A 27,326-nucleotide genomic window follows, 5' to 3' on the forward strand; every position below is an offset into this window, starting at 1 on the left:
AGTAGACATCTGTCAAAACCCAAAGAATGTACAACACTAAGAGTGAACCCTAATGTATGTTAGGGATTGGAGTGATGATGATGTGTTAGTGGAGTTCATCAATTAATGCAACTCTAGCACTTTGATAGGGCTGTTGATAATTAGGGGATTTGTGAATGTATGAGGGCTTTGAGTATGTAGGAGTGCTCTGTACTATGTAATTAATTTGCTGTGGTGCTGTAACTGCTCTAAAAAAAAATTAAATCCATTACAGGAAAAAATGTTTAAAGAATATCAGGAAACAATCAACAAAACCCAGAAAAGGAATAATCCAACTGGGAAATGGGCAGAAGACATGAACAGGCATTTTTTCCAAAGATGACATACAGAAGGCCAACAAACACATGAAAAGATGCTCAACATCATTGATTTTCAGAGAAAAACAAATTAAAACCACAGTGAGATAACACCTCACATCTGTCAGAAGGGCTATAATCAACAACACAAGAAACAACAGGTGACGGTGACGATGTGGAGAAAGAGAAACACTGTTGTACCATTAATGGGAATGCAAACTGGTGCAGCCACCCTGAAAAACAGTATGGAGGATCCTCAAAAAGTTGAAAATAGTACTACCCTATGATCTAGCAATTGCACTACTAGGTATTTACCCAAATGATACTAATTCAAAGACATATATGCACCCTGATGTCCATAGGAGCATTATCAGAAATAGCCAAAATATGGAAAAAGACCCAGTGCCCATCCACTGGTGAATGGATAAAGAAGAGGTGGTACATACGTGTGTGTGTGTGTGTGTGTGTGTGTGTGTGTGTGTGTGTGTGTGTAATGAAATATTACTCAGCCATCAAAAGGAATGAAATGTTTCTATTTGCAACAACATGGATGGAGCTAGAGAGCATTATGCTAAGTAAGTCATTCAGAGAAACACAAATACCATATGATTTCATTCATGTGTAAAACTTTAAAAAACAAATGAGCAAAGGAAAACAGAGAGAGGCAAACCAAGAAACAGACACTTAACTACTAGAGAGAAAAAGCTGATGGTTAGCAGAGGGGAGGATGGAGGAAACTGGCAATGGCGATTAAGGAGAGCACTTGTAGTGGTGAGCACAGGGTGTTGTATGGAAGTGTTGAATCACTATTTGTATACCTGAAACTAATATTACACAATATATTAATTAACTGGAATTCAAATAAACACTAAAAAATCTGTCTAAAGTTGCAAAACCTGCACAGCCTGTACAAGGCAGAGCCAGCAACTGAATCTCTCTAACTGGCTCCAGAACCCACATTTTTTTTTAACAGTTATAAGGATTTTATTTGGCTAAAACATCAAGAGGAGTTATGAGTATGATGGCATTATGAAACAGGTAATGTGATCTTAGACTATGTCACCATTTCTCAACTTTTTTCGTTATTGTCCCTCCAAGGAATTTTTTTAAATTTATTTTTTATTTTCAGCATAACAGTATTCATTATTTTTGCACCACACTCAGTGCTCCATACAATCCCTAATACCCACCACCTGGTACCCCTACCTCCCACACCCCACCCCTTCAAAACCCTAGGATTGTTTTTCAGAGTCCATAGTCTCTCATGGTTCACCTCCCCCTCCAATATCCCCCAACTCCCTTCTCCTCTCTATCTCCCCATGCCCTCCATGCTATTTGTTATGCTCCACAAATAAGTGAAACCATATGATAATTGACTCTCTCTGCTTGAAGTATTTCAGAACCCACATCTTAATCCCTACTCCAGAATACACACCTGCACCAAGACACGGTATGCATGCCCACACAGAACTTTGGAGATGTCAGATGCCATCCCCTCTCCTTCCAGGTAGGCACACATAAGTCTACACACAGATGTGCATAGGAGCCCATGAATAAATGGAGAGCATGCATGTGTGCATGAACTCACATGTTCATGTACATACTTCCCATACAGGTGCATGAAAACCTCCATCCCTATTGCTGCATGGCCCTAATTCCCTTCCTGAGGATATGAGGCTACCCCTCTAGAGCCCAGGTTCCCACCAAGCTCCTGAACACAGAGTCAGGGAGGACTTCACTAATGTTCTTCTCTCCTGGGAAGACCACAGGGCCAATGCCCTCAGGGCCCTGGCATTCACAGAGGACAGGCTCCTAGGTCTCCCTTTCCATCACCAACACCCACGGTAAGGTAAAGAGAAGAGAGAGCACTTTTCTGAGAGTAGATCTACACCTGCCCTGGCCTGCTCCCTCAGAGATTCAGAGCCTGATCTTAACTCCCTGGCAACCCCCGGGCATGAACCTCCTCTGTCAGGCCCACAGGTGGGCAGGTGGAGGGATTTGGGAACAGACACTGGGTGTCAACCTCTTCAGATGACCTTCCTCCCTTTTCCTAATCCTATCTTCTCTCCTCCATCTCAAAAGCCAACAGATTTCATATCTCTCTCTCTCTCTCATCCCTTTTTGATCATATATCACACATTTTTGGGGAACCTACTCTGTGCAAGGCACCAGTCCCTGCCTTTAGGGGGCACAGCCCACATCACACAAACCAAGAGCCTCAGACTTACCTCCTCTGAGAAACTAGGTCAGCAGGAAAACTAGTGAACGAGAAAGCATAATGCAGGGGACAAGAGCACACATTCTCAAGCTGGACTCCACCCCCTTCTAGCTGTGTGGACTTAGGTAAGTCACTTCAATTCCTTGTGCCTCACTTTCCTTATCTGTGAAAAGGGCTGTTTTTAGTAAAAACTAAATGGTTTATGTATGTCAAGTGTGTAAAGCAGTGTCTGGCACATACGAGCACCATGTCACTGATAGCTATGACACTACCCTGACTGAGAAGATGGCCAGGTAAGGCTGTGATGAAGTGGGTGCCTCCCCTAGGAGACATGTGGGTGAGGCACTGACAGCTCAGCAGAGGGTCACAACAGACTGGGTTTCAGCAAAAGGCCCACCTCCCCACTTTCAGCACTTCTGGTCCATCAGAAGACAATTATTCACAAAAAAGAATCCAGAAGGCATCTTCCCAATGTCCTCTTGCCTTGGAAGCTACACTTTTACAGCTGGGAATGGCTGGGTCAAGCTCTAATCTGATACAGGAGTGAAAACTAGGCATAAAGGAGAAATTTCACAGAACTAAACAGACAAGGACCATGCCTGGAAAGGGCTCTGCAGGACCCCCACGCAGGATGCATCTGCTCTAGGTGCTCTGCATGTGTTTGTCCTTCTGCTGAGTGTGGGAAGAAGATGGTCAAGGGAGAGACTGGGTTCTAAAAACCTGACCCAGGAGACACTCTAAGTCAGGTAATGATGCTGAAAAAGGAGAGTTGCTATTTTCTCAGAATCTGACAGAACTGAGGTCCACAGTCCTCTGCAACCATTCCTCTCTAAAGGTAAGGAAGAGGGGGGAGCATTTGGTTTCAATAGAGTGGGAGGCAGTAAGGGCAGTAGGAAAGAAGGAAATTCCAGTGAGTGGGCCCAGTGGAGGGAGGAGGAGGAGTGGGTCAGCAGGAGGCATGAGACACTGGAAAGTAAGAGGACTTCTGTTAGAGAGGACATGCCAGCATCATTCTCAACCACACGTGCATGTTTTGGGGGGACAAGTGTCATAGCATTGTTTAGTGTGGAAAAGACACAATTTGAAATCGAACCTACCTGGCTTTCAGTCTCAGCTATGCCACTTACTAGCTGTGTGGCTCTCTGAACGTCAGTCCCTTTTTCTATAAAGAGGAAAGCAATGCTTCTAACAACATGGTGCTAGTGTGAGGAGTCAGTGGACAAGTGCTAAGCCCAGAACCTTCCCAAGAAAGCGTAGCTGCACCTTCTCCGGTTAAGTCACTTCCCAGCTGTGCTGCACCTTCTCCGGTTAAGTCACTTCCCAGCTGTGCTTGCTCATTCACAGGAGCAGGAGTGTGGATGATGGGCAGCTTTCACCAGCACATTACACACCAAGCACTTTTATGTCCTGTTTAGGAAGGAAATGCTGTACTCCAAGTCTGTAGCCCCAGATTTGATGTGGCTTGGCAGCTAGGAGAAGGGCCCTGCATCAGTGGTGAGGAAGCACGGAGGGAATACCAATCCGAAACGACAGATGCCCACAAAGTGGGGAATGCCGATAGAGGAAGTTGTGAAGCAGAGGAATAATTTTTATTTCCCATCTAAAAGGGAAAGGAGTAAATGCCTTTAAAAGTGGGAAAGCATAATTTAAAAGTCTTAGAAACACCCTAAGTCCCTCCTGGTCCTTCCCACCACTAACTCAGCATCAGCACCATCATTAAAATGTCATTTCTTGGGGTGTCTGGGTGGCTCAGTCCATTAAGCAACAGAATTTTGGTTTGAGCTCAGCTCATGAACTGAGAGCCCCATGACCGGCTTTCAGTCAGGGGAGTCAGCTTGAGATTCCCAGTCTGCCCCTCCTCATTCTCTCTCTCTCTCTCAAGCATAAATAAATCTAAAGTAAATAAATTAAATTAAATGTCATTCTCAGACTTATTATATGAGCAATCATACTTAACACCTGTAGAAAGCTTCACCTAACTCTTCCACTCCACTCTTTTGGGGGTGGGGGGCGGGAACATAATGTGTTTTACTACTAACCATAAAAACTTTCATTTACATGGTGCTACACCATGTCAAGATGTGTTTGCACCTATCATCTCATTTACACAGTGAGAAGGTGGTGAAATAATGTATGTAAATAACATAAGCTTAAGAAGGCATGGAATCCAATGACATTATGGTAATTGTGCTTTTGAAAGAAATGAAAAGACCTTCCATTTTTACTCTTAAATTGACTGTGAATCAAGACCCATGGTGCTTCCTATTCATGCCAAGAGTTGTGAGGAAGCCTCTTCCTACATCCCCCTTAGGTGGGTCAGGGAAAACCAGCATTGATGGGATAAGGAGGCCAAACTATTTTTTTTTAAGATTTATTTATTTATTGGGGGGGGGGCTGTAGAGGAAAAGGGGAGAGAGAATCTCAAGCAGACTCCGCACAAAGCACAGAGCTCGATGCAGGGATTGATCTCACCACCCAGAGATCATGACCTGAACCAAAACCAAGAGCCAGAGGCTCAACTGACGGAACCATCCAGGTACACAACCCGTTTATAACAAAATTTTAAAGGCTAAATTTTTAAGGAGGCACAGGCACTTCATTTCCGAATTCTACTAGAATCATTTGTTAACACTGCATTTTCATATCAAAATCTCAGGATAACTGACTCTCTGCTTGACTTATTTCACTCAGCATAACTTCTTCCAGTCCTATCCATGTTGCTACAAAAGTTGGGTATTCATCCTTTCTGATGGAGGCATAATACTCCATAGTGTATATGGACCACATCTTCCTTATCCATTCGTCCATTGACGGGCATCTTGGTTCTTTCCACAGTTTGGCAACCGTGGCCATTGCTACTATAAACATTGGGGTACAGATGGCCCTTCTTTTCACTACATCTGTATCTTTAGGGTAAATACCCAGTAGTGCAATTGCAGGGTGATAGGGAAGCTCTATTTTTAATTTTGAGGAATCTCCACACTGTTCTCCAAAGAGGCTGCACCAACTTGCATTCCCACCAACAGTGAAAGAGGGTTCCCCTTTCTCCACATCCTCTCCAACACATGTTGTTTATTATCACATGGTTTCAATTATTTGTGGAGCATAACAAATAGCATGGAGGACAAGAGGAGTTAGAGAAGAGAAGGGAGTTGAGGGAAATTGGAAGGGGAGGTGAACCATGAGAGACTATGGAGTCTGAAAAACAATCTGAGGGTTTTGAAGGTGCAGGGGGTGGGAGGTGAGGGGAACCAGGTGGTGGGTAATGGAGAGGGCACGGATTGCATGGAGCATTGGGTGTGTTGCAAAAACAATGAATACCATTACGATGAAAATAAATTTTAAAATTAAAAAAAAAATCTCAGGATAGGCAGGATGTGTAAGTATCTTGCACTAGACAGCTCAAGTTATCTCCTACCAACGGTCCCCCTGGCGGCAGCAAACAAGTATTGCAAGTAAGTGGAGCTCTCATCCTTGAGACTCAAGAGACTTAAGACACAGAGACTTCTCAACCAACTTCTCAACAGCAGTCAGAATCACTGAATTCTTTTCAGCTCTGCTTTTTAAAGTATTTAGGGATCGCCAAATGGGCAGAGTCCTCTTATCATTACCCATGTGGGTAAGTCTGTAGAGATAACAGGCTGTGGTGCCTTTTCTTTTTCCTCTCCTTCTTAGCCTCCTGTTCTTCCTCCCTCTCCCCTCTCCCATTTCTTCCCCCTTCACTCCCTCCCTCTATCCCTTCCCTTCCCCTTCTCCTTCTTTTTTCTATACCCTTATTAAGGTATAATTGATAAACAAAAAAACTGCTCATATTTAATGCAACTTAATGTGATGGTATCACAGGTATATGTGTATATTAAGGGGCATTAGAGTGTCCAGATGACAGGAGTAGCAGGACAGAAAGTAGAACCAGCACATCTTACTGACAGCTCTAGGGAGACAGTGACTTGCCCAAGGCATAAGGAAATACACAATTTTATCAGCTCAGTGGGATGGGGGTAACTACTGCTCCTGAGAAATACTGCCTAGATCTGGAGAATTCCAGGTGCAAGCCCAAAGAGGATCATGGGCCATTCACTAGCAGGGAAAACGACGTCCTAGCAGTGAGGCTGAAAGACATGGTGAAGGAGATGGAGAAAAAGTCCAGAGAGTCAAATGAATACCCTGCCCAACAGTGGGATGAAAGGTGTATGTGTCTTAGATTGGGAGTGTTTATTAAAACATTCAAAGTTCATACACTCCAACTCAGCCTTCCACATCTCAGGATGCATTTGATACCAGAGAAAACTGTCTCATGAGTGCAACACACACACACACACACACACACACACACACACACAAATATCCTCTGTAACACCAACTGTGGGGAAAAAAGCATCATGGACACACGGACCACATTATTGTATATAGCATTTGCCTAGATCTATGCAGAGGAAAAAAAACTTTGAAATATGCACACAACTCTAGCTCTCTGAAAACTGGAAGTATAGGGAACTTTCAGTTTTGGATGTACAATTAATATAAAGAAATAGATGTCCAATATTTTCAAATATGAACAATAAAATAAAAAGTGAAACATGGAAGGAACTCCTCACTGCATGCCTTCAAGCTCACTTCAGAAGGAAGCCACACATAAGTAAACACACAAGCCATGACAAACACAACACATAAAGAAAGAATTTTGCTTCACAAAAAAGGGATTATTCTATATATATATCATTCCTCAACCTGCTTTTAACAAAATATCATGGACAGTAGTGTAACCTTGGTAATATAGCTTAACAATAAATGGCTTCTCCTCTGCCATCAGATTGCCTGAATTAAAAAATCCCAGCTCTGTGGGGTGCCTGGGTGGCTCAGCTAGTTAGGCATCTGACCCTTGATTTTCAGCTCAGGTCATGATATCAGGGTCAGGATCAAACCTGACTTCAACCAGGGAGTCTGATTGAGATTCTCTCTCTCTTTCTCTCCCTCTGGCCCCTCACCTGTGCCAGCATGTGCCTGTACTCTCTCTCTTTCAAAAATAAATAAAATAAATTAGAAGAAAAGAGAAGGATTCCTGCTCTACCACTTACTAACTATGGGATCTGGTCACTTAACTTTGTTCAATTCTATTTTTTATCTGTTAAATAGAGATAATAATAATGCCTATCTCTTGGTATTTGGAGAAAATAAAATGAAAAACGGCATGCCAAGCACTTAGCTCAGTGTGTAACATAAGGCACATGATGTGATGAGCACATAGGCAGCTGATGAGTTGCTGAACACAACATCTGAAACTAATGATTTACTATAGGTGAGCTAACTGACTTTAAATTTAAAGAAAGAAAGAAAAAAGACATGCCAAGCACTCAGCTCACCGTGTGACATATACTAATAAATGTTGGCTGACATGAGCCACATTATTTCTTTATGAGTAAAAAGAATGCATTATAAAATGCTCTAATAATTCACCTGTTTTGGGTACTTAGGATGTTTCTCTGGGAAGTGTTTTGTTTGTTTATAGTGTTTTGTTTGACATTAAAGCAATGCTAAAATAATAAGATAAAAAGGTGTACACATCTTTGTGCTACACATGTACTACTCTCTCTACAGAGTAGATTTCTGTAAGGGTAATTATTTAATAAATAAATGTACATTCAATTCTGATAGAGATTACCAGAAAGGGTATAATGATTATACCCTCTCTTTATCAGTACATGTCAGGCTCTTTTTCTAAATGTATGTTAAAAAGAAACTGCACTGACCATCCAAAGGATGAAAACTGTATTTCAGTCAAATGTGTGTTTTCTGGTTACTAAAGAAGCTGGACATTTTCTCCATGGTTTTGGTAAATGTGATGAAGATACTTTTTTGAGTGATTACTGTAAAGTTTAGCTTTATGTATTATCTCTTTTGGTATAATTTTCACATTTTTGAGTACAGTATTTTGTTAATAAGCCTCTACATTTTTTCTTCATTGGAATACTATCCCTGTTCTGAGACCACTAAATATACACTGTTTTTTGGCTAATACTTACTTCACAGTTTGGATATTTTTCCTTTTAGCTCATTCATTCATATGGGATTTATTTCTATGTGTGTTAGATAGAAATCTAGCCTTATCTTTTCTAAAGATATAATTCCCATAATATCAAGTATCGTATATAGTATGTCATCCATTTTTCATCATTATGAAATAAACATTTTATATGAAGTAGCACATAGTTCAAGGTCTATATACATGTCCAAGTACAGGTATATAGAGTTCTTAAAGTTGACCCTTCATCTGTTTTTCTCTGTGTATAACATTATCTTACTGTGTTTCATTATTACATGCTTTGAGTTTTGGTTAGAAAACTTCTCTGCCATTATTCCAATCTTTTCAAAAATTATCTTGTCTTTCTATAGCCATTTCCTCCTCTAGATGAGTTTTACAATGACCTTCTCAACTCCCATTAAAAATGCCCTTGGGTATTATTATAGGCACACTGGATGTTATTAATTGAGAAAATCGACTTCTCTCTTGAGTTTTACTGAGGTGTAATGGACATGAAATATTGTGTAAGTTTAAGGTGTACAACATGAGGACTTGATACACATACAAATTTGGAAATGATACCCCAGTAGGGTTAGTTAAGACCTCCAGCACCTCACAAAATGACCATAACTTTTAATGTGTGTTTCTTATCAATGATATTGGTAAGGAAGGGACTTAATGTTGAAAGCTTTCTATTCCAATGACATTTGAATGTTGAGAATAAGTACCTCATAGTTGTTTAATCAGAAAAATATATACTTTAAAATTTTAACTCAGTAATGTAAACTTTTCATGGTGGTATTCCTATTATGACTGGCAGCCCTGAAACAAAATCCTTATGTATCTAGAGCATTTTAGCAAAAAACAACAACAACAACAACAAAAAACTTAAATAAACATGAAGCATGAAGCAGATTATGCTATAAAGACTTAGGCAAAGCTCATCTAATTTCTGTGGATACCAAGGAGCACCAATGTCACTGATGCTCACTTTTATCCTATTCCCATTACCACAGCCACCACCTCTGCTCTAAAGAGTAGGACAGAATCCTTGGGAGAGGACACAATTCATGGATATGCCTTCAATGAAAGTATCCTGACTCCAGGCAAAACCCAATAGCTTCTTCCCTGGAACATGAAGGGAAAAGGGGGGGTGGGGAATAAGCAGATGGTCAAGAAACAACCTAAGAAGAATATTTAAAAAGAGAACTGAGAAGAACTCACACATCTTAGGCTATGGAGATTCCTAAGACACTTGGGATAAACCTTTAGCTTCTTATTGAGAAAGCAGATTAGAATTTTTTTTATTTCTTCCGTGTTGGATTTACTCTGTCTTCCCAGTAGTTTCTTAAAGTAAATGCCCTTCAAAATTCTAGCAAAGCAGAAGGATTTTTCCATAGGCTGGAGATTAGGGAGGAAGGTGACTTGATGAAATTGCCCTTCACGTCTCTCCAACTGCTTCTCCACACCCTATCCACGAAGGCACAGACATGGAGACAAAGAACTACAGCAGCGACTCAGGCTTTATCCTCCTGGGCATCTCTTCCAACCCTCAGCTACAGAAACCACTCTTTGCCATCTTCTTCATTATGTACCTTGTCACTGTCATGGGCAACATACTCATCATTCTGGCCATACATTCTGACTCTCGACTCCATACCCCTATGTATTTTTTCCTCAGCAACCTGTCCTTCACAGATATCTGCTTCACAACAGTCATTATGCCCAAGATGTTGGCAAATTTACTATCAGAGACCAAGGCTATCTCCTTCGTGGGTTGCCTGGTCCAGATGTACTTCTTCATGGCCTGTGGGAACACTGACAGCTACCTGTTGGCCTCTATGGCCATAGACCGGCTGGTAGCCATCTGCAACCCCTTTCATTATGATGTGGTCATGAACCCACGGCGTTGCCACCTCATGCTGCTGGCTTCTTGCACCATCTCCCACCTGCACTCCCTGCTCCGGGTGCTACTCATGTCCCGCCTGTCCTTCTGTGCCTCCCATGTCATCAAGCACTTCTTTTGTGATACCCAGCCTGTGCTAAAGCTATCCTGCTCTGACACATCCTCCAGCCAGATAGTGGTCATGACCGAGACCCTGGCTGTCATCGCGACCCCCTTCCTGTGCATCCTCTTCTCCTACCTGCGAATCATCATCACTGTGCTCAGAATTCCCTCTGTGGCTGGCAAGTGGAAGGCCTTCTCCACCTGTGGCTCCCACCTCACTGTCGTGGCCTTGTTCTATGGGAGTATCATCTACGTCTACTTTAGGCCCCTGTCCATGTACTCAGTGGTGAAGGACCGGGTAGCCACAGTCATGTACACAATAGTGACACCCATGCTGAACCCCTTTATCTATAGCCTGAGGAACAAAGATATGAAGAGGGGTTTGAGGAAATTAAGGGACAGAATTCACTTGTAGAAAGAAAAATAGATGGAACACCTTAATTGGGAGATGACCCAAGAGATGATCACATTATCTTTCCCTCCTACTCATGTTTCCCATGGGACCCAAACAGGTCATAGCAGGTACTTCTGGAAAACAAAAAGAGCCCTGACCTAGAAGTTAGGGCACTTTGTTCTATCAATGACTTTGACCAATTACATGGGCAATCCCAAGCCAAGTACTGCTAGGAATCCACATTTCAGGAAAGTTGTTTCTGCCAAATAAAGCTATATTTAAGTGGAACAAAGCTATTTTCAAATACCTCTTCTATGGGCTAGATTTTGGCTAGTACTCAAGAACGTACAAAGCCCTGTTGGTTTTGAGATGAAGAAGTTACATGAATTTGGTAGAAATTGGGGAAAACTTCTTGCAATTATGTTTCTAAGACTGTCCTTAACATAAACAATGAATCTGGGTATACTACATCAAAAGCTAATGATGTACTGTATGGTGACTAACATAACATAATAAACAATAATAATAATTTTTTGAAAAAGGATGGATTGATTTTGACAAACAAAAGTTCAATACAGCAGGAAATGGCAAAGTATTCCATATAGTGGGTCCCACACAAAGAGGAAGAAGCAATAAACACTGTAATGTGTTTGAGGGACAGTGGAAGCCCTGGGAGGCTTGTTCAGTTTGAGAACAGAGAGCATGGAAGGCTGGAAAGGTGGAGAATCTTCAAAGCAGATGTAGTGTCCCCCACTCAACACCAAGGTGTCCTCACAATGAACTCTCAGCACTTGACTCCTTTTCTTTTCCCTCTTAATTCTCTGTTTGTCCACATGGCCATGATGGCCTCTCGAATGTCCTTTATATCCTGGAAAAAAGCAATGTGTGACCATCAAGATAAGCTCATTGCGCTGAGGAAACAATGTCAAAATCGTTACCTTGACACGAAGTATTTATTTCATACTGACATTGCAGGTTCACCATTGAAAAGCATAGGGTGCTACTCATTTTAAACATGCAAGGACCAAGCTGATGGAGCAGACACCATTATCATTCTATCAGAAAACTTGAAGATTTTGCACTGGCATCTGAATCCTCTGGTCTAGATGTGAATAGATGCGACTCATACCACTTGTGATCACAACTTAGTGTCAACAACTAATCTCATAACCCATTTCAAACTCAAGGGAATCAGGAAGCATAATTCAACAGTGTATCTGTCAAATGGAGACCCAAAAGGACTGAGTGAACAGATTTAATGACTACTACACAACAATAATTACACACTAATACACAACTGGGTATTTGTTGCTTAATCAGTTGTCCCTGGTTATCAATTTCAATAACAAAAAGAACAGAAGATTCTACACTGCCTGTGTAATCTGGCCTCAATTAAATCACAAATTTGTTGAAGGCAGGAGCTTAACTTGAATATCAGACTTTTGTCGATAACGATATAACCAGAGGTCTATGATGGACCTAATGGAACACAGGGAAAACTTAGGGCTCCACATTAAGGCCCCAGCCACTGCTGTCACTGTGTTCTCTCCAGTGATCAGAAAGCAACCAGCAATCTCAAAAACAAAGTCAAGTTACATTTGCCTTCATATTTTACGGGCATACCTGTCTTGCAACACTATCTCCCACCCGTCACTCAGTTTTGGGATGCTTGCCCACAATGTTTGAACTCTTCCTACTTCCTCTATTCTTGTGCTATCAATTGAACCAAAGTATACTCAACTAATTTTTAAAAGCAAAAAATGCCTGGCATATATGGAATACATAAATTCATTAATTATACTTTCTAGTACTTCTAAATGTAAGTAAGTCATTTGGTCCCAGGAAACCAACGTAGCTTTTTTCTAAGTCCCCTATGCCATCAGTCCCAGACTCCTTTTTCTCAATATCACATAGTCATTAAGAAATCAAGATCTTTGGGGCACCTGGGTGGTTCAGCTGCTTAAGCATCTGCCTTCGGCTCCCATCATGAGGCCACAACCCTGGGATAGAGACCCATGTTCAGCTCCCTGCTTGGTAGGGAATCAGCTTGTCCCCCTCCCTTTGCCCCTCTGCTCCTGCTCTCTCTCTCTCAAATAAATAAATAAATTTTTTCTTAAAAAAAGAAATGAAGATATTCTAGGTGTAATCCTACAGGTATTCCATAAAGTACATGACAAGTGACAATGAGGTAACACATTGGGGTAAATTTACCAATCTGTACCAGTCTGGCCCCCAGGATAGTCCTAACCTTTTCAGTCATAGCTAGAGTGCTGTCTCTGTCAGAATAGGAAGCACTTTCCATAAGATATCCTGCCATCCTTCCGAAGAGTGAGCTGATGTTGGTAGGTAGTATTGAAAAACATTAATCAAAGTTTTGCTATCCAAACAAAGGAGCCTAGGGTGAACTTGGAAATTTGCTAATCAACATCAGTAAGAATGGAATAAATCCCTTCTGGAGTACATACAGTCAGAGCAAAGGTCTAAGTATGCCTTCTGAACACCTTGCCAATTCAGGTGAACTACTTCTACGTGGCCCTTGGGAGCAGACCAGGAAAACCCTCGACAGCTCCCCCTCCCACCATATAGACAGATAACCTGTGATGTTGGTTGAATTCAACAGTAGAATAATACCAGAAACATGTTGTTTGATGAGGAAACTGTGAAGGGAAATGTATCAGGCACTTCTACTGCAAGCTCATTTTATATATATAAATATATGTAAATGCTGGAGATTTTGCTCAATTCTAAAATAAGAAAAATTTAGTTCCTTGAACATACTTTGCCTTTTAATCAGAGTGTGTGACATAAACTAGGAAGGGTGTGAAACATGAATGCTGAGAAGGACCTAGAGAATAGTGCTGCATATTTCTGACATTGAAGAGTCTGATAGAGAAGACATTAACAAAAAGGACAGAAAAGGAGTAGTCATATAATCCAAGAGTAGAAGAAATTTCAAGAGATGAAGATATGGATATATTCCACCCACCCACCTCCACCGCCCACAGCAGAAGAATTTCCTCCCTGCCAAGCAATCTCCAGCAGATTTCCATCAGCAGAACTTATACATGGAACAACCAAGCGAGCTAGTTAGGATGAACCTGGTGTGCAATTCTAAATAAAAATACCACCAAGCTTGTCCACAGCCACTGCATGTGTTCTACAGGACAGGAGATGTGTTCTAGAGGTCACTGTCTCTGACTATATCAGGAATTTCAGGCACATGCCATAAAGAAATTCTTAGGGATATACCCAGAAACTCAGTTCATCTGAGTCAGAGTCCTACTGTTCTGCACCATAGGTAACCCTGCTCTTCCTGCACAAAATGGAAATAATCAGTGTTTAATGGAACTGAGAAGTTCAAAAGATGTAGGTGAAACCAACCAGGTCCCCATGGCCATCAAAAAACTAGGGATCTGGTCCCAAACTTGTTTTACCATGGTCAGCTCTCAGATTCCTAGCAGAATGCCTTGGGATTTTTCGATTCCCCTAAACCAATCCATCCACCACCAAGCCCCACCATAACCCAACAAACAACTACCCCTTGTTAGTGAGGTGGGAGAGCTGCTACTTAAATCAGAGGCAGCCTAGGAATCAGAAACCAGGTAAGGAACCAAAAGAAGGGCTTCCACTCCAACCCTAACTTATCAGTGATTTTGGCAAGTCAGAGGACTACTCCACCTCACTGGCAAAGTAGAAGACAGTACCCATACAGAGACCCCTCCTGGAGCCACCATAAATCTGGGAACCTGGGATAGAGGTCAGGCTTCTGAACTGAAGCACCATACACAGCACAGAAGACTGCATCAGGTGGCAGAATAAGATTTTTGCACCCCCCCCCATGTTACAGGAAAATCATCTCAAGCTATTTTTGAATATGTATCTTCAGTAGGTGAGTGGATAAACAAACAGTGGTATATCCAGACCATGAAATTATTATTCAGTACAATAATAAATGAGCCATCAAATCTGAAAAACACATGGAGCAACCTTATATACATAGTGCTTAATGAAAGAAGCCAATCTGAAAAGACTCAATCCTATATTATTCTATTATGTAATATTTGGAAAAGGAAAGGTGAGGGAGACTGTAAAGGATCTGTAGTTTCCAGAGCATAGGTAGAACACCAAAGATGTTAGGGCCCCAGAAACTATTCTCTATGATACTATAATGTTGTCAGTAGACATCTGTCAAAACCCAAAGAATGTACAACACTAAGAGTGAACCCTAATGTATGTTAGGGATTGGAGTGATGATGATGTGTTAGTGGAGTTCATCAATTAATGCAACTCTAGCACTTTGATGGGGCTGTTGATAATTAGGGGATTTGTGAATGTATGAGGGCTTTGAGTATGTAGGAGTGCTCTGTACTATGTAATTAATTTGCTGTGGTGCTGTAACTGCTTTAAAAAAAATTAAGTCCACTATAGGAAAAAAATGTTTAAAGAATATCAGGAAACAATCAACAAAACCCAGAAAAGGAATAATCCAACTGGAAAATGGGCAGAAGACATGAACAGGCATTTTTTCCAAAGAAGACATACAGAAGGCCAACATGAAAAGATGCTCAACATCATTGATTTTCAGAGAAAAACAAATTGAAACCACAGTGAGATAACACCTCACATCTGTCAGAAGGGCTATAATCAACAACACAAGAAACAACAGGTGATGGTGATGATGTGGAGAAAGAGCAACACTGTTGTACCATTGGTGGGAATGCAAACTGGTGCAGCCACCCTGAAAAACAGTATGGAGGTTCCTCAAAAAGTTGAAAATAGTATTACCCTATGATCTAGCAATTGCACTACTAGGTATTTACCCAAATGATACTAATTCAAAGACATATATGCACCCTGATGTCTATAGCAGCATTATCAGAAATAGCCAAAATATGGAAACAGCCCGAGTGTCCATCCACTGATGAATGGCTAAAGAAAAGGTGGTATATACGTGTGTGTGTGTGTGTGTGTGTGTGTGTGTGTGTGTGTGTGTGTAATGAAATATTACTCAGCCATCAAAAGGAATGAAATGTTTCTATTTGCAACAACATGGATGGAGCTAGAGAGCATTATCCTAAGTATAGTAAGTTGGTCGGAGAAACACAAATACCATATGATTTCATTCATGTGTAAAACTTTAAAAAACAAACAAGCAAAGGAAAATAGAGAGAGGCAAACCAAGAAACAGACACTTCAGTATTATAGAGAAGAAACTGATGGTTAGCAGAGGGGAGGGTAGAGGAAATAGGCAATTGGGATTAAGGAGAGCACTTGTAGTGGTGAGCACAGGGTGTTGTATGGAAGTATTGAATTGCTATTTGTACACCTGAAACTAATATTACACTGTATATTAATTAACCTGAATTCAAGTAAAACTATCTAAAGTTGTAAAACCTACACAGCCTGTACAAGGCAGAGCCAGCATCTGAGTCTCTCCAACTGGCTCCAGAACCCACATCTTAATCCCTTCCCCAGAACACCACACCTGCACCTACACACAGTCACCCATGCAAACACAGAACTTTGGAGATGTTAGATGCCATCCCCTCTCCTTCCAGGTAGGCACACATAAGTCTGCACAAACATGCATATAGGAGCCCATGCATGTGTGCATGAACTCACATGTTCATGTACATACTTCCCATACAGGTGCATGAAAACCTCCATCCCTATTGATGCATGGCCTAATTCCCTTCACGAGGATATGGGGCTACGCCTCTAAAGCCCAGGTTCCCAACAAGCTCCTGAACACAGAGTCAGTGAGGACATCAGGAATGTTCTTCTCTCCTGGGAAGACCACAGGGCCAATGCCCCAGGGCTCTGGCATTCACAGAGGACAGACTCCTAGGTCTCCCTTTCCATCATCAACACCCACGGTAAGATAAAAAGAAGAGAGAGCACTTTTCTGAGAGTAGATCTACACCTGCTCTGGCCTGCTCCCTCAGAGATTCAGAGCCTGATCTTAACTCCCTGGCAACCCCCCGGCATGATCCTCCACTGTCAGGCCCACAGGTAGGCAGGCGGAGGGATTTGGGAACAGACACTGGGTGTCAACCTCTTCAGATGACCTTCCTCCCTTTTCCTAATCCTATCTTCTCTCCTCCATCTCAAAAGCCAACAGATTTCATATCTCTCTCTCTCTCTCTCTCTCTCTCTCTCGCTCATCCCTTTTTGATCATATATCATACATTTTTGGGGAACCTACTCTGTGCAAGGCACCAGTCCCTGCTTTTAGGGGGCACAGCCCACATCACACAAACCAAGAGCCTCAGACTTACCTCCTCTGAGAAACTAGGTCAGCAGGAAAACTAGTGAACGAGAAAGCATAATGCAGGGGACAAGAGCACACATTCTCAAGCTGGACTCCACCCCCTTCTAGCTGTGTGGACTTAGGTAAGTCACTTCAATTCCTTGTGCCTCACTTTCCTTATCTGTGAAAAGGGCTGTTTTTAGTAAAAACTAAATGGTTTATGTATGTCAAGTGTGTAAAGCAGTGTCTGGCACATACGAGCACCATCTCACTGATAGCTATGACACTACCCTGACTGAGAAGATGGCCAGGTAAGGCTGTGATGAAGTGGGTGCCTCCCCTAGGAGACATGTGGGTGAGGCACTGACAGCTCAGCAGAGGGTCACAACAGCCTGGGTTTCAGCAAAAGTCCCACTTCCCCACTTTCAGCACTTCTGGTCCATCAGAAGACAATTATTCACAAAAAAGAATCCAGAAGGCATCTTCCCAATGTCCTTTTGCCTTGGAAGCTACACTTTTACAGCTGGGAATGGCTGGGTCAAGCTCTAATCTGATACAGGAGTGAAAACTAGGCATAAAGGAGAAATTTCACAGAACTAAACAGACAAGGACCATGCCTGGAAAGGGCTCTGCAGGACCCCCACGCAGGATGCATCTGCTCTAGGTGCTCTGCATGTGTTTGTCCTTCTGCTGAGTGTGGGAAGAAGGTGGTCAAGGGAGAGACTGGGTTCTAAAAACCTGACCCAGGAGACACTCTAAGTCAGGTAATGATGCTGAAAAAGGAGAGTTGCTATTTTCTCAGAATCTGACAGAACTGAGGTCCACAGTCCTCTGCAACCATTCCTCTCTAAAGGTAAGGAAGAGGGGGGAGCATTTGGTTTCAATAGAGTGGGAGGCAGTAAGGGCAGTAGGAAAGAAGGAAATTGAAAGATTCCAGTGAGTGGGCCCAGTGGAGGGAGGAGGAGGAGTGGGTCAGCAGGAGGCATGAGACACTGGAAAGTAAGAGGACTTCTGTTAGAGAGGACATGCCAGTATCATTCTCGACCACACGTGCATGTTTTGGGGGGACAGGTGTCATAGCATTGTTTAGTGTGGAAAAAACACAATTTGAAATCGAACCTACCTGGCTTTCAGTCTCAGCTATGCCACTTACTAGCTGTGTGGCTCTCTGAACGTCAGTCCCTTTTTCTATAAAGAGGAAAGCAATGCTTCTAACAACATGGTGCTAGTGTGAGGAGTCAGTGGACAAGTGCTAAGCCCAGAACCTTCCCAAGAAAGCGTAGCTGCACCTTCTCTGGTTAAGTCACTTCCCAGCTGTGCTTGCTCATTCACAGGAGCAGGAGTGTGGATGATGGGCAGCTTTCACCAGCACATTACACACCAAGCACTTTTATGTCCTGTTTAGGAAGGAAAAGCTGTACTCCAAGTCTGTAGCCCCAGATTTGATGTGGCTTGGCAGCTAGGAGAAGGGCCCTGCATCAGTGGTGAGGAGGCATGGAGGGAATACCAATCTGAGACGACAGATGCCCACAAAGTGGGGAATGCTAATAGAGGAAGTTGTGAAGCAGAGGAATAATTTTTATTTCCCATCTAAAAGGGAAAGGAGTAAATGCCTTTAAAAGTGGGAAAGCATAATTTAAAAGTCTTAGAAACACCCTAAGTCCCTCCTGGTCCTTCTCACCACTAACTGAGCATCAGCGCCATCATTAAAATGTCATTTCTTGGGGTGTCTGGGTGGCTCAGTCCATTAAGCAACAGAATTTTTGTTTGAGCTCAGCTCATGAACTGAGAGCCCCACGACTGGCTTTTAGTCAGGGGAGTCAAGGATTCCCAGTCTGCCCCTCCTCATTCTCTCTCTCTCTCTCAAGCATAAATAAATCTAAAGTAAATAAATTAAATTAAATGTCATTCTCAGACTTATTATATGAGCAATCATACTTAACACCTGTAGAAAGCTTCACCTAACTCTTCCACTCAACTTTTTTTTTTGGGGGGGGGGGGCGGGAACATAATATGTTTTACTACTAACCATAAAAACTTTCATTTACATGGTGCTACACCATGTCAAAATGTGTTTGCACCTATCATCTCATTTACACAGTGAGAAGGTGGTGAAATAATGTATGTAAATAACACAAGCTTAAGAAGACATGGAATCCAATGACGTTATGGTAATTGTGCTTTTGAAAGAAATGAAAAGACCTTCCATTTTTACTCTTAAATTGACTGTGAATCAAGACCCATGGTGCTTCCTATTCATCCCAAGAGTTGTGAGGAAGCCTCGTCCTACATTCCCCTTAGGTGGGGCATTGATGGGATAGGGAGGCTAAACTATTTTTTTTTAAGATTTATTTATTTATTGGGGGGGGCATGTAGAGGAAAGGGGAGAGAGAATCTCAAGCAGACTCCGCACAAAGCACAGAGCTCGATGCGGGGATTGATCTCACCACCCTGAGATCATGACCTGAACCAAAACCAAGAGTCAGAGGCTCAACTGACAGAACCACCCACGCACACACACCCCTTTATAAAAAAAGTTTTAAAGGGTAAATTTTTAAGGAGGCACAGGCACTTCATTTCCTAATTCTACTAGAATCATTTGTTTTTTTTTTTAATATTTTATTTATTTATTTGACAGAGAGAGAGATCACAAGTAGGCAGAGAGGCAGCAGAGAGAGAGAGAGGGAAGCAGGCTTTCTGCTGAGCAGAGAGCCCGATGCGGGGCTCGATCCCAGGACCCTGAGATCATGACCTGAGCCGAAGGCAGCTGCTTAACCCACTGAGCCACCCAGGCACCCTACTAGAATCATTTGTTAACACTGCATTTTCATATCAAAATCTCACGATAGGCAGGATGTCTAAGTATCTTGCACTAGACACCTCAAGTTATCTCCTACCAACGGTCCCCCTGGGGGCAGCAAACAAGTATTGCAAGTAAGTGGAGTTCTCATCCTTGAGACACAGAGACTTCTCAACCAACTTCTCAACAGCAGTCAGAATCACTGAATTCTTTTTTTTTTAATTATTATGTTTTATTATGATATGTTAGTAACAATACAGTACATCATTAGTTTTTGATGTAGTGTTTCAAGATTCATTTTTTACATATAATACCCAGTGCTCCATGCAATACATGCCCTCCTTAATACCCATCACTGGGCCAAACCATCCCTCCACCTCCTTCTCCTCTAAAACCCTCAGAGTCACAGTCATAGTCTCTCATGGTTCATCTCCCCCTCCAATTCCCTCCCTTCATTTTTCCCTTCCTTCTCTTAATGTCCTCCATGATACTCCTTATGTTCCACAAGTAAGTGAAACCATATGATAAGTGACTTTCTCTGCTTGACTTATTTCACTCAGCACAATCTCCTCCAATCCCATCTATGTTGATGCAAAAGCTGGGGATTCATCCTTTCTGATGGCTGAGTAATATGCCATTATGTATATGGACCACATCTTCTTTATCTATTCATCTGTTGAAGGACACCTCAGTTCCTTCCACAGTTTGGCTATTGTGGACATTGCTGCTATGGACACTGGGAAGCATGTTGCCCTTCTTTTCACTACATCTGTATCTTTGGGGTAAATACCAAGAAGTGCAATTTCCAGGTCATAGGATATCTCTATTTTTAATTTTTTGAGGAACGTCCACACTGTTTTCCAAAGTGGCTGCACCAACTTGCATTCCCACTGACAGTGTAAGAGGTTTTCCTTTCTCCACATCCTCTCCAACATTTGCTGTTTCTTCCCTTTTCAATTTTTGCCATTCTAACTGGTGTAAGGCAGTATCTCAATGTAGTTTTGATTTGAATTTCCCTGATGGCTCATGATGATGAACATTTTTTCATGTGCCTGTTATCCATTTGTATGTCTTCTCTGGAGAAGTGTCTGTTCATTTCTTCTGCCCATTTTTTGATTTGATTATTTGATTTTGGGGTGTTGAGTTTGACAAGTTCCTTCTAGGTCTTGGCTATCAACCCTTTGTCTGCAGTGGCATTTGCAAATATCTTTTCCCATTCCGTGGGTTGCCTCTTTGTTTTTTTGACTGTTTCCTTTGCTGTACAGAAGCTTTTTGATCTTGATAAAAACCCAAAAGTTCATCTTCACTTTTGTTTCCTTTGCCTTTGGAGACATGTCTCGAAAGGAATTGCAGTGGCCAATGTTGAAGAGGTTACTGCCTATGTTCTTCTCTAGGATTTTTTAAATTTACTTTTTATTTATTTTCAGCATAACAGTATTCATTATTTTTGCACCACACCCAGTGCTCCATGCAATCCGTGCCCTAACCAATACCCACCACCTGGTTCCCCCAACCTCCCACCCACCCCTGCCACTGAATTCTTTTCAGCTCTGCTTTTTAAAGTATTTAGGGACCACCAAATGGGCAGAGTCCTCTTATCATTACCCGTGTGGGTAAGTCTGTAGAGATAACAGGCTGTGGTGCCTTTTCTTTTTCCTCTCCTTCTTAGCCTCCTGTTCTTCCTCCCTCTCCCCTCTCCCATTTCTTCCCCCTTCACTCCCTCCCTCTATCCCTTCCCTTCCCCTTCTCCTTCTTTTTTCTATACCCTTATTAAGGTATAATTGATAAACAAAAAAACTGCTCATATTTAATGCAACTTAATGTGATGGTATCACAGGTATATGTGTATATTAAGGGGCATTAGAGTGTCCAGATGACAGGAGTAGCAGGACAGAAAGTAGAACCAGCACATCTTACTGACAGCTCTAGGGAGACAGTGACTTGCCCAAGGCATAAGGAAATACACAATTTTATCAGCTCAGTGGGATGGGGGTAACTACTGCTCCTGAGAAATACTGCCTAGATCTGGAGAATTCCAGGTGCAAGCCCAAAGAGGATCATGGGCCATTCACTAGCAGGGAAAACGACGTCCTAGCAGTGAGGCTGAAAGACATGGTGAAGGAGATGGAGAAAAAGTCCAGAGAGTCAAATGAATACCCTGCCCAACAGTGGGATGAAAGGTGTATGTGTCTTAGATTGGGAGTGTTTATTAAAACATTCAAAGTTCATACACTCCAACTCAGCCTTCCACATCTCAGGATGCATTTGATACCAGAGAAAACTGTCTCATGAGTGCAACACACACACACACACACACACACACACACACACACACACACAAATATCCTCTGTAACACCAACTGTGGGGAAAAAAGCATCATGGACACACGGACCACATTATTGTATATAGCATTTGCCTAGATCTATGCAGAGGAAAAAAAACTTTGAAATATGCACACAACTCTAGCTCTCTGAAAACTGGAAGTATAGGGAACTTTCAGTTTTGGATGTACAATTAATATAAAGAAATAGATGTCCAATATTTTCAAATATGAACAATAAAATAAAAAGTGAAACATGGAAGGAACTCCTCACTGCATGCCTTCAATCTCACTTCAGAAGGAAGCCACACATAAGTAAACACACAAGCCATGACAAACACAACACATAAAGAAAGAATTTTGCTTCACAAAAAAGGGATTATTCTATATATATATCATTCCTCAACCTGCTTTTAACAAATTATCATGGACAGTAGTGTAACCTTGGTAATATAGCTTAACAATAAATGGCTTCTCCTCTGCCATCAGATTGCCTGAATTAAAATGCCAGCTTTGTGGGGCACCTGGTGGCTCAGCTGGTTAGGCATCTGATCCTTGATTTCAGCTCAGGTCATGATGTCAAGGTCGGGATCAAGCCTGACATCAGCCAGGGAGTATATGCGTGAGATTCTCTCTTTATCCTCCTGGGCATCTCTTCCTCTGGACCCTCACCTGTGTCAGCATGTGCCTGTACTCTCTCTCTTTCAAAAATAAATAAAATAAATTAGAAGAAAAGAGAAGAATTCCTGCTCTACCACTTACTAACTATGGGATCTGGTCACTTAACTTTGTTCAATTCTATTTTTTATCTGTTAAATAGGGATAATAATAATGCCTATCTCTTAGGTTTTAGAGAAAATAAAATGAAAAAATACATGCTTAAGTGTGTTTGTGTGTAACATAAGGCACATGGTATGATAAACACATAGGCAGCTGATGAGTTGCTAAACACAACATCTGAAGCTAATGATGTACTATATGTCAACTGACTTTAAATTTTTAAAAAAGAAAGAAAAAAGACATGCCAAGCACCACATGACATATACTAATAAATGTTGGCTGACATGAGCCATATTATTTCTTTATATTATTTACTCTTTGAGTAAAGAGAATGCACTATAAATTGCTCTAATAATTCATCTGTTTTGGGTACTTAGGATGTTTCTCTGGGGAGTGTTTTTTTGTTTATATTGTTTTGTTTGGCATTAAAACAATGCTAAGAAAAAAAGTGTACACATCTTTGTGCTACACATGTACTACTCTCTCTACAGAGTAGATTTCTGTGAGGGTAATTATTCAATAAATAAATGTGTATTCAATTCTGATAAAGATTACCAGAAAGGGTATAGTGATTACCCTCTCTTTATTGGTACATGTCAGGCTCTTTCTCTAAATGTATGTTGTAAAAGAAACTGCACTGACCATCCAAAGGGTGAAAATTGTATTTCAGTCAAATGTGTGTTTTCTGGTTACTAAAGAAGCTGGACATTTTCTCTATGGTTTTGGCAAATGTGTTGAAGATTTTTTTTTTTTTTGAGTGATCACTGTAAAGTTTAGCTTTACATATTATCCCTTTTGGTATAATTTTCACATTTTTGAGCACAGTATTTTGTCATTAAGCCTCTACATTTTTTCTTCATTGGAATGCTATCCCTGTTCTAAGACCACTAAATATATATTGCTTTTTGGCTAATACTTACTTTACAGTTTGGATATTTTTCCTTTTAGTTTGTTCATTCATATGGGATTTATTTCTATGAGTGTTAGGTAGAAATCTAGCCTTCTCTTTCAAAGATACAATTACCATAATATCAAGTATCTTATATAGTATATCATCCATTTTTCATCATTATGAAATAAACATATTATTGAAGTAGCACATAGTTCAAGATCTATATACATATCCAAGTACAAGTACATAGAGTACTTAAAGTTGACCCCTCTTCTGTTTTTCTCTGTGTGTAACATTATCTTACTGTGTTTCATCATTACATGCTTTGAGTTTTGGTTAGAAAAATTCTCTGCTGTTATTCTAATTTTTTAAAAAATTATCTTGTCTTTCTGTAGCCATTTCCTCTTCTAGATGAGTTTTACAATGACCTTGTCAACTCCCATTAAAAAATCCCCTTGGGTACATTACAGTCACACTGGATGTTATTAATTGAGAAAACTGACTTCTCTCTCCAGCTTTACTGAGGTGTAATGGACAGGTAATATTGTGTAAGTTTAAGGTGTACAACATGAGGACTTGATACACAAACAAATTCGTAAACGATACCACAGTAGGGTTAGTTAAGACCTCTAACACCTCCCAAAATGACCATAAAATTTTTTTTTGCAAAACAAATGTAAGTTTATTTTAAAAGTGAATGTGAAACATACATGCATAGGATTTGAGCATGTACCAAACTATAGACAGTAACTTGCACATAGTAGGCACAAAATAATTATTGAATAAAATAATGAGTAAATTGATTCTAAAACATTCTGTGGCTCTATTATCTTGAGCTTTAAAGACCGTGTACTTTTTTTTTCTTGTTTTAGAATTCTTTTTTTTAAATTTATTTTTTATTTTCAGCATAACAGTATTCATTATTTTTGCACCACACCCAGTGCTCCATGCAATTGGGCACAGATCATAACTTTTAATGTGTGTTTCTTATCCATGATATTGGTAAGGAAGGGTCTTGTGTTGAAAGCTTTCTATTCCAATGATACTTGAATGTTGAGAATGAGGATCTCATAGTTGTTTAATCAGAAAAATATATACTTTCAAAATTAAACACAGTAATGTAGGCTCTTCACGGAAGTATTCCTATTTTGACTGGCAGCCCTGAAGCAAAGCCGTCTGTATCCAGAGCATTTTAGCAAAAAAAAAAAAAAAAAAAAAAAAAAAAAGAAATTGCTTAAATAAACATGAAGCATGAAGCAGGTTATGCTATGAAGACTTAGGCAAAGCTCATCTAATTTCTGTGGATACCAAGGAGCACCGATGTCACTGATGCTCACTTTTATCCTATGCCCATTACCACAGCCACCACCTCTGCTCTAAAGAGTAGGACAGAATCCTTGGAAGAGGACACAATTCATGGATACACCTTCAATGAAAGTATCCTGACTCCAGGCAAAACCCAATAGCTTCTTCCCTGGAACATGGAGGGCGGGGAAAAAAGAGAATAAGCATCTGGTCAAGAAACAACCTAAGAAGAATATTTAAAAAGAAAATTGAGAGAACTCGCACATATCAGGCTATGGAGAAGTTCCTAAGACACTTGGGATAAACCTTTAGCTTCTTATTGAGAAAACAGATTAGAATTTTCTTTATTTTTTCCACGTTGGATTTTATTCTGTCTTCCCAGTCGTTTCTTAAAGTAAATGCTCTTTAAAATTCTAACGAAGCAGGGGTATTTTTTTCATAGGCTGGAGATCAGGGAGGAAGGTGACTTGATGAAATCTCACTTCACATCTCTCCAACTGCTTCTCCACACCCTGTCCACAAAGGCACAGACATGGAGACAAAGAACTACAGCAGCGACTCAGGCTTTATCCTCCTGGGCATCTCTTCCAACCCTCAGCTACAGAAACCACTCTTTGCCATCTTCTTCATTATGTACCTCGTCACTGTCATGGGCAACATACTCATCATTCTGGCCATACATTCTGACTCCCGACTCCATACCCCTATGTACTTTTTCCTCAGCAACCTGTCCTTCATGGATATCTGTTTCACAACAGCCATTATGCCCAAGATGTTGGCAAATTTACTATCAGAGACCAAGGCTATCTCCTTCGTGGGTTGCCTGGTCCAGATGTACTTCTTTGTGGCCTGTGGGAACACTGACAGCTACCTGTTGGCCTCTATGGCCATAGACCGGCTGGTAGCCATCTGCAACCCCTTCCATTATGATGTGGTCATGAACCCACGGCGTTGCCACCTCATGCTGCTGGCTTCTTGCACCATCTCCCTCCTGCACGCCCTACTCTGGATTCTACTCGTGTCCCGCCTGTCCTTCTGTGCCTCCCATGTCATCAAGCACTTCTTTTGTGATACCCAGCCTGTGCTAAAGCTATCCTGCTCTGACACATCCTCAAGTCAGATAGCGGTCATGACCGAGACCCTGGCTGTCGTTGCTACCCCCTTCCTGTGCATCCTCTTCTCCTACCTGCGAATCATCATCACTGTGCTCAGAATTCCCTCTGCGGCTGGCAAGTGGAAGGCCTTCTCCACCTGTGGCTCCCACCTCACTGTCGTGGCCTTGTTCTATGGGAGTATCATCTACGTCTACTTTAGGCCCCTGTCCATGTACTCAGTGGTGAAGGACCGGGTAGCCACAGTCATGTACACAGTAGTGACACCCATGCTGAACCCCTTTATCTATAGCCTGAGGAACAAAGATATGAAGAGGGGTTTGAGGAAATTAAGGGACAGAATTCACTTGTAAAAAGGACAAATAGATGGAACATGTTAATTGCGAGATGACCTAAGAGATAATCACACTATCTTTCCCTCCTACTCATGTTTCCCATGGGACCCAAACAGGTCATAGCAGGTAGTGTTGAAAAACAGTAAGAACCCTGACCTAGAAGCTAGGGCACTTTGTTCTATCAATGACCTTGACCAGTTACATGTGCAATCCCAGACCAAGTACTGCTAGGAATCCACATTTCAGGAACGCTGTTTCTGTCATGTATATAAATAAAGCTATTTTGAAGTGGAACAAAGCTATCTCCAAATACCTCTTCTATGGGCTAGATTTTGGCTAGTACTCAAGAAAGTACAAAGCCCTGTTGGTTTTGAGAAAAAGCTACATGAATTTGGTAGAGAATTGGGAAAGACCTTGTTGGAATAATGACCTAAGATTGTCCTTAGGGATAGATTGATTTTGACAGACAAAAGTTCAATACAGCAGGAAATGAGCAGAGTATTCCAAACAGTGGGACCTACACAAAGAGGAAGAAGGAATAAACATTGGGATATGTT

The 27,326-nt window shown here is 41.3% G+C and overlaps 2 protein-coding genes and 2 long non-coding RNA genes across 4 annotated transcripts in view; 3 read left to right on the forward strand and 1 right to left on the reverse strand.

The window, feature by feature from the left end:
* LOC309846545 overlaps window positions 1–27,326 on the forward strand; it is a 762,900-nt gene that overhangs the window by 576,178 nt on the left and 159,396 nt on the right. The gene's annotated exons all lie outside the window — the stretch shown is intronic.
* LOC309847240 (olfactory receptor 1L6-like) lies at window positions 10,063–10,995 on the forward strand (the record flags this gene model as incomplete). Its single annotated transcript, XM_082697186.1, has 1 exon — window positions 10,063–10,995. The coding sequence occupies one exon, from the start codon at window positions 10,063–10,065 to the stop codon at window positions 10,993–10,995; it is 933 nt and encodes a 310-aa protein (XP_082553312.1).
* Window positions 11,569–27,326, reverse strand: part of LOC309846906 — a 46,798-nt gene continuing 31,040 nt past the window's right edge. The window contains exon 3 of the long non-coding RNA XR_014302189.1: window positions 11,569–11,842. This is a non-coding gene — a long non-coding RNA (uncharacterized lncRNA). The remainder of the gene's footprint in view (window positions 11,843–27,326) is intronic.
* On the forward strand, window positions 16,884–27,067 carry LOC309846902 (olfactory receptor 1L6-like). Its single transcript, XM_082696530.1, has 2 exons — window positions 16,884–17,367; window positions 25,765–27,067. Exon 2 carries the CDS (start codon window positions 25,855–25,857, stop codon window positions 26,785–26,787), a length of 933 nt encoding a protein of 310 aa, XP_082552656.1. The 5' UTR covers window positions 16,884–17,367; window positions 25,765–25,854; the 3' UTR covers window positions 26,788–27,067.

Source organism: Mustela nivalis (genome assembly GCF_964662115.1).
Source record: "Mustela nivalis genome assembly, chromosome: 13".
In the NCBI taxonomy this organism is placed as follows: domain Eukaryota; kingdom Metazoa; phylum Chordata; class Mammalia; order Carnivora; family Mustelidae; genus Mustela; species Mustela nivalis.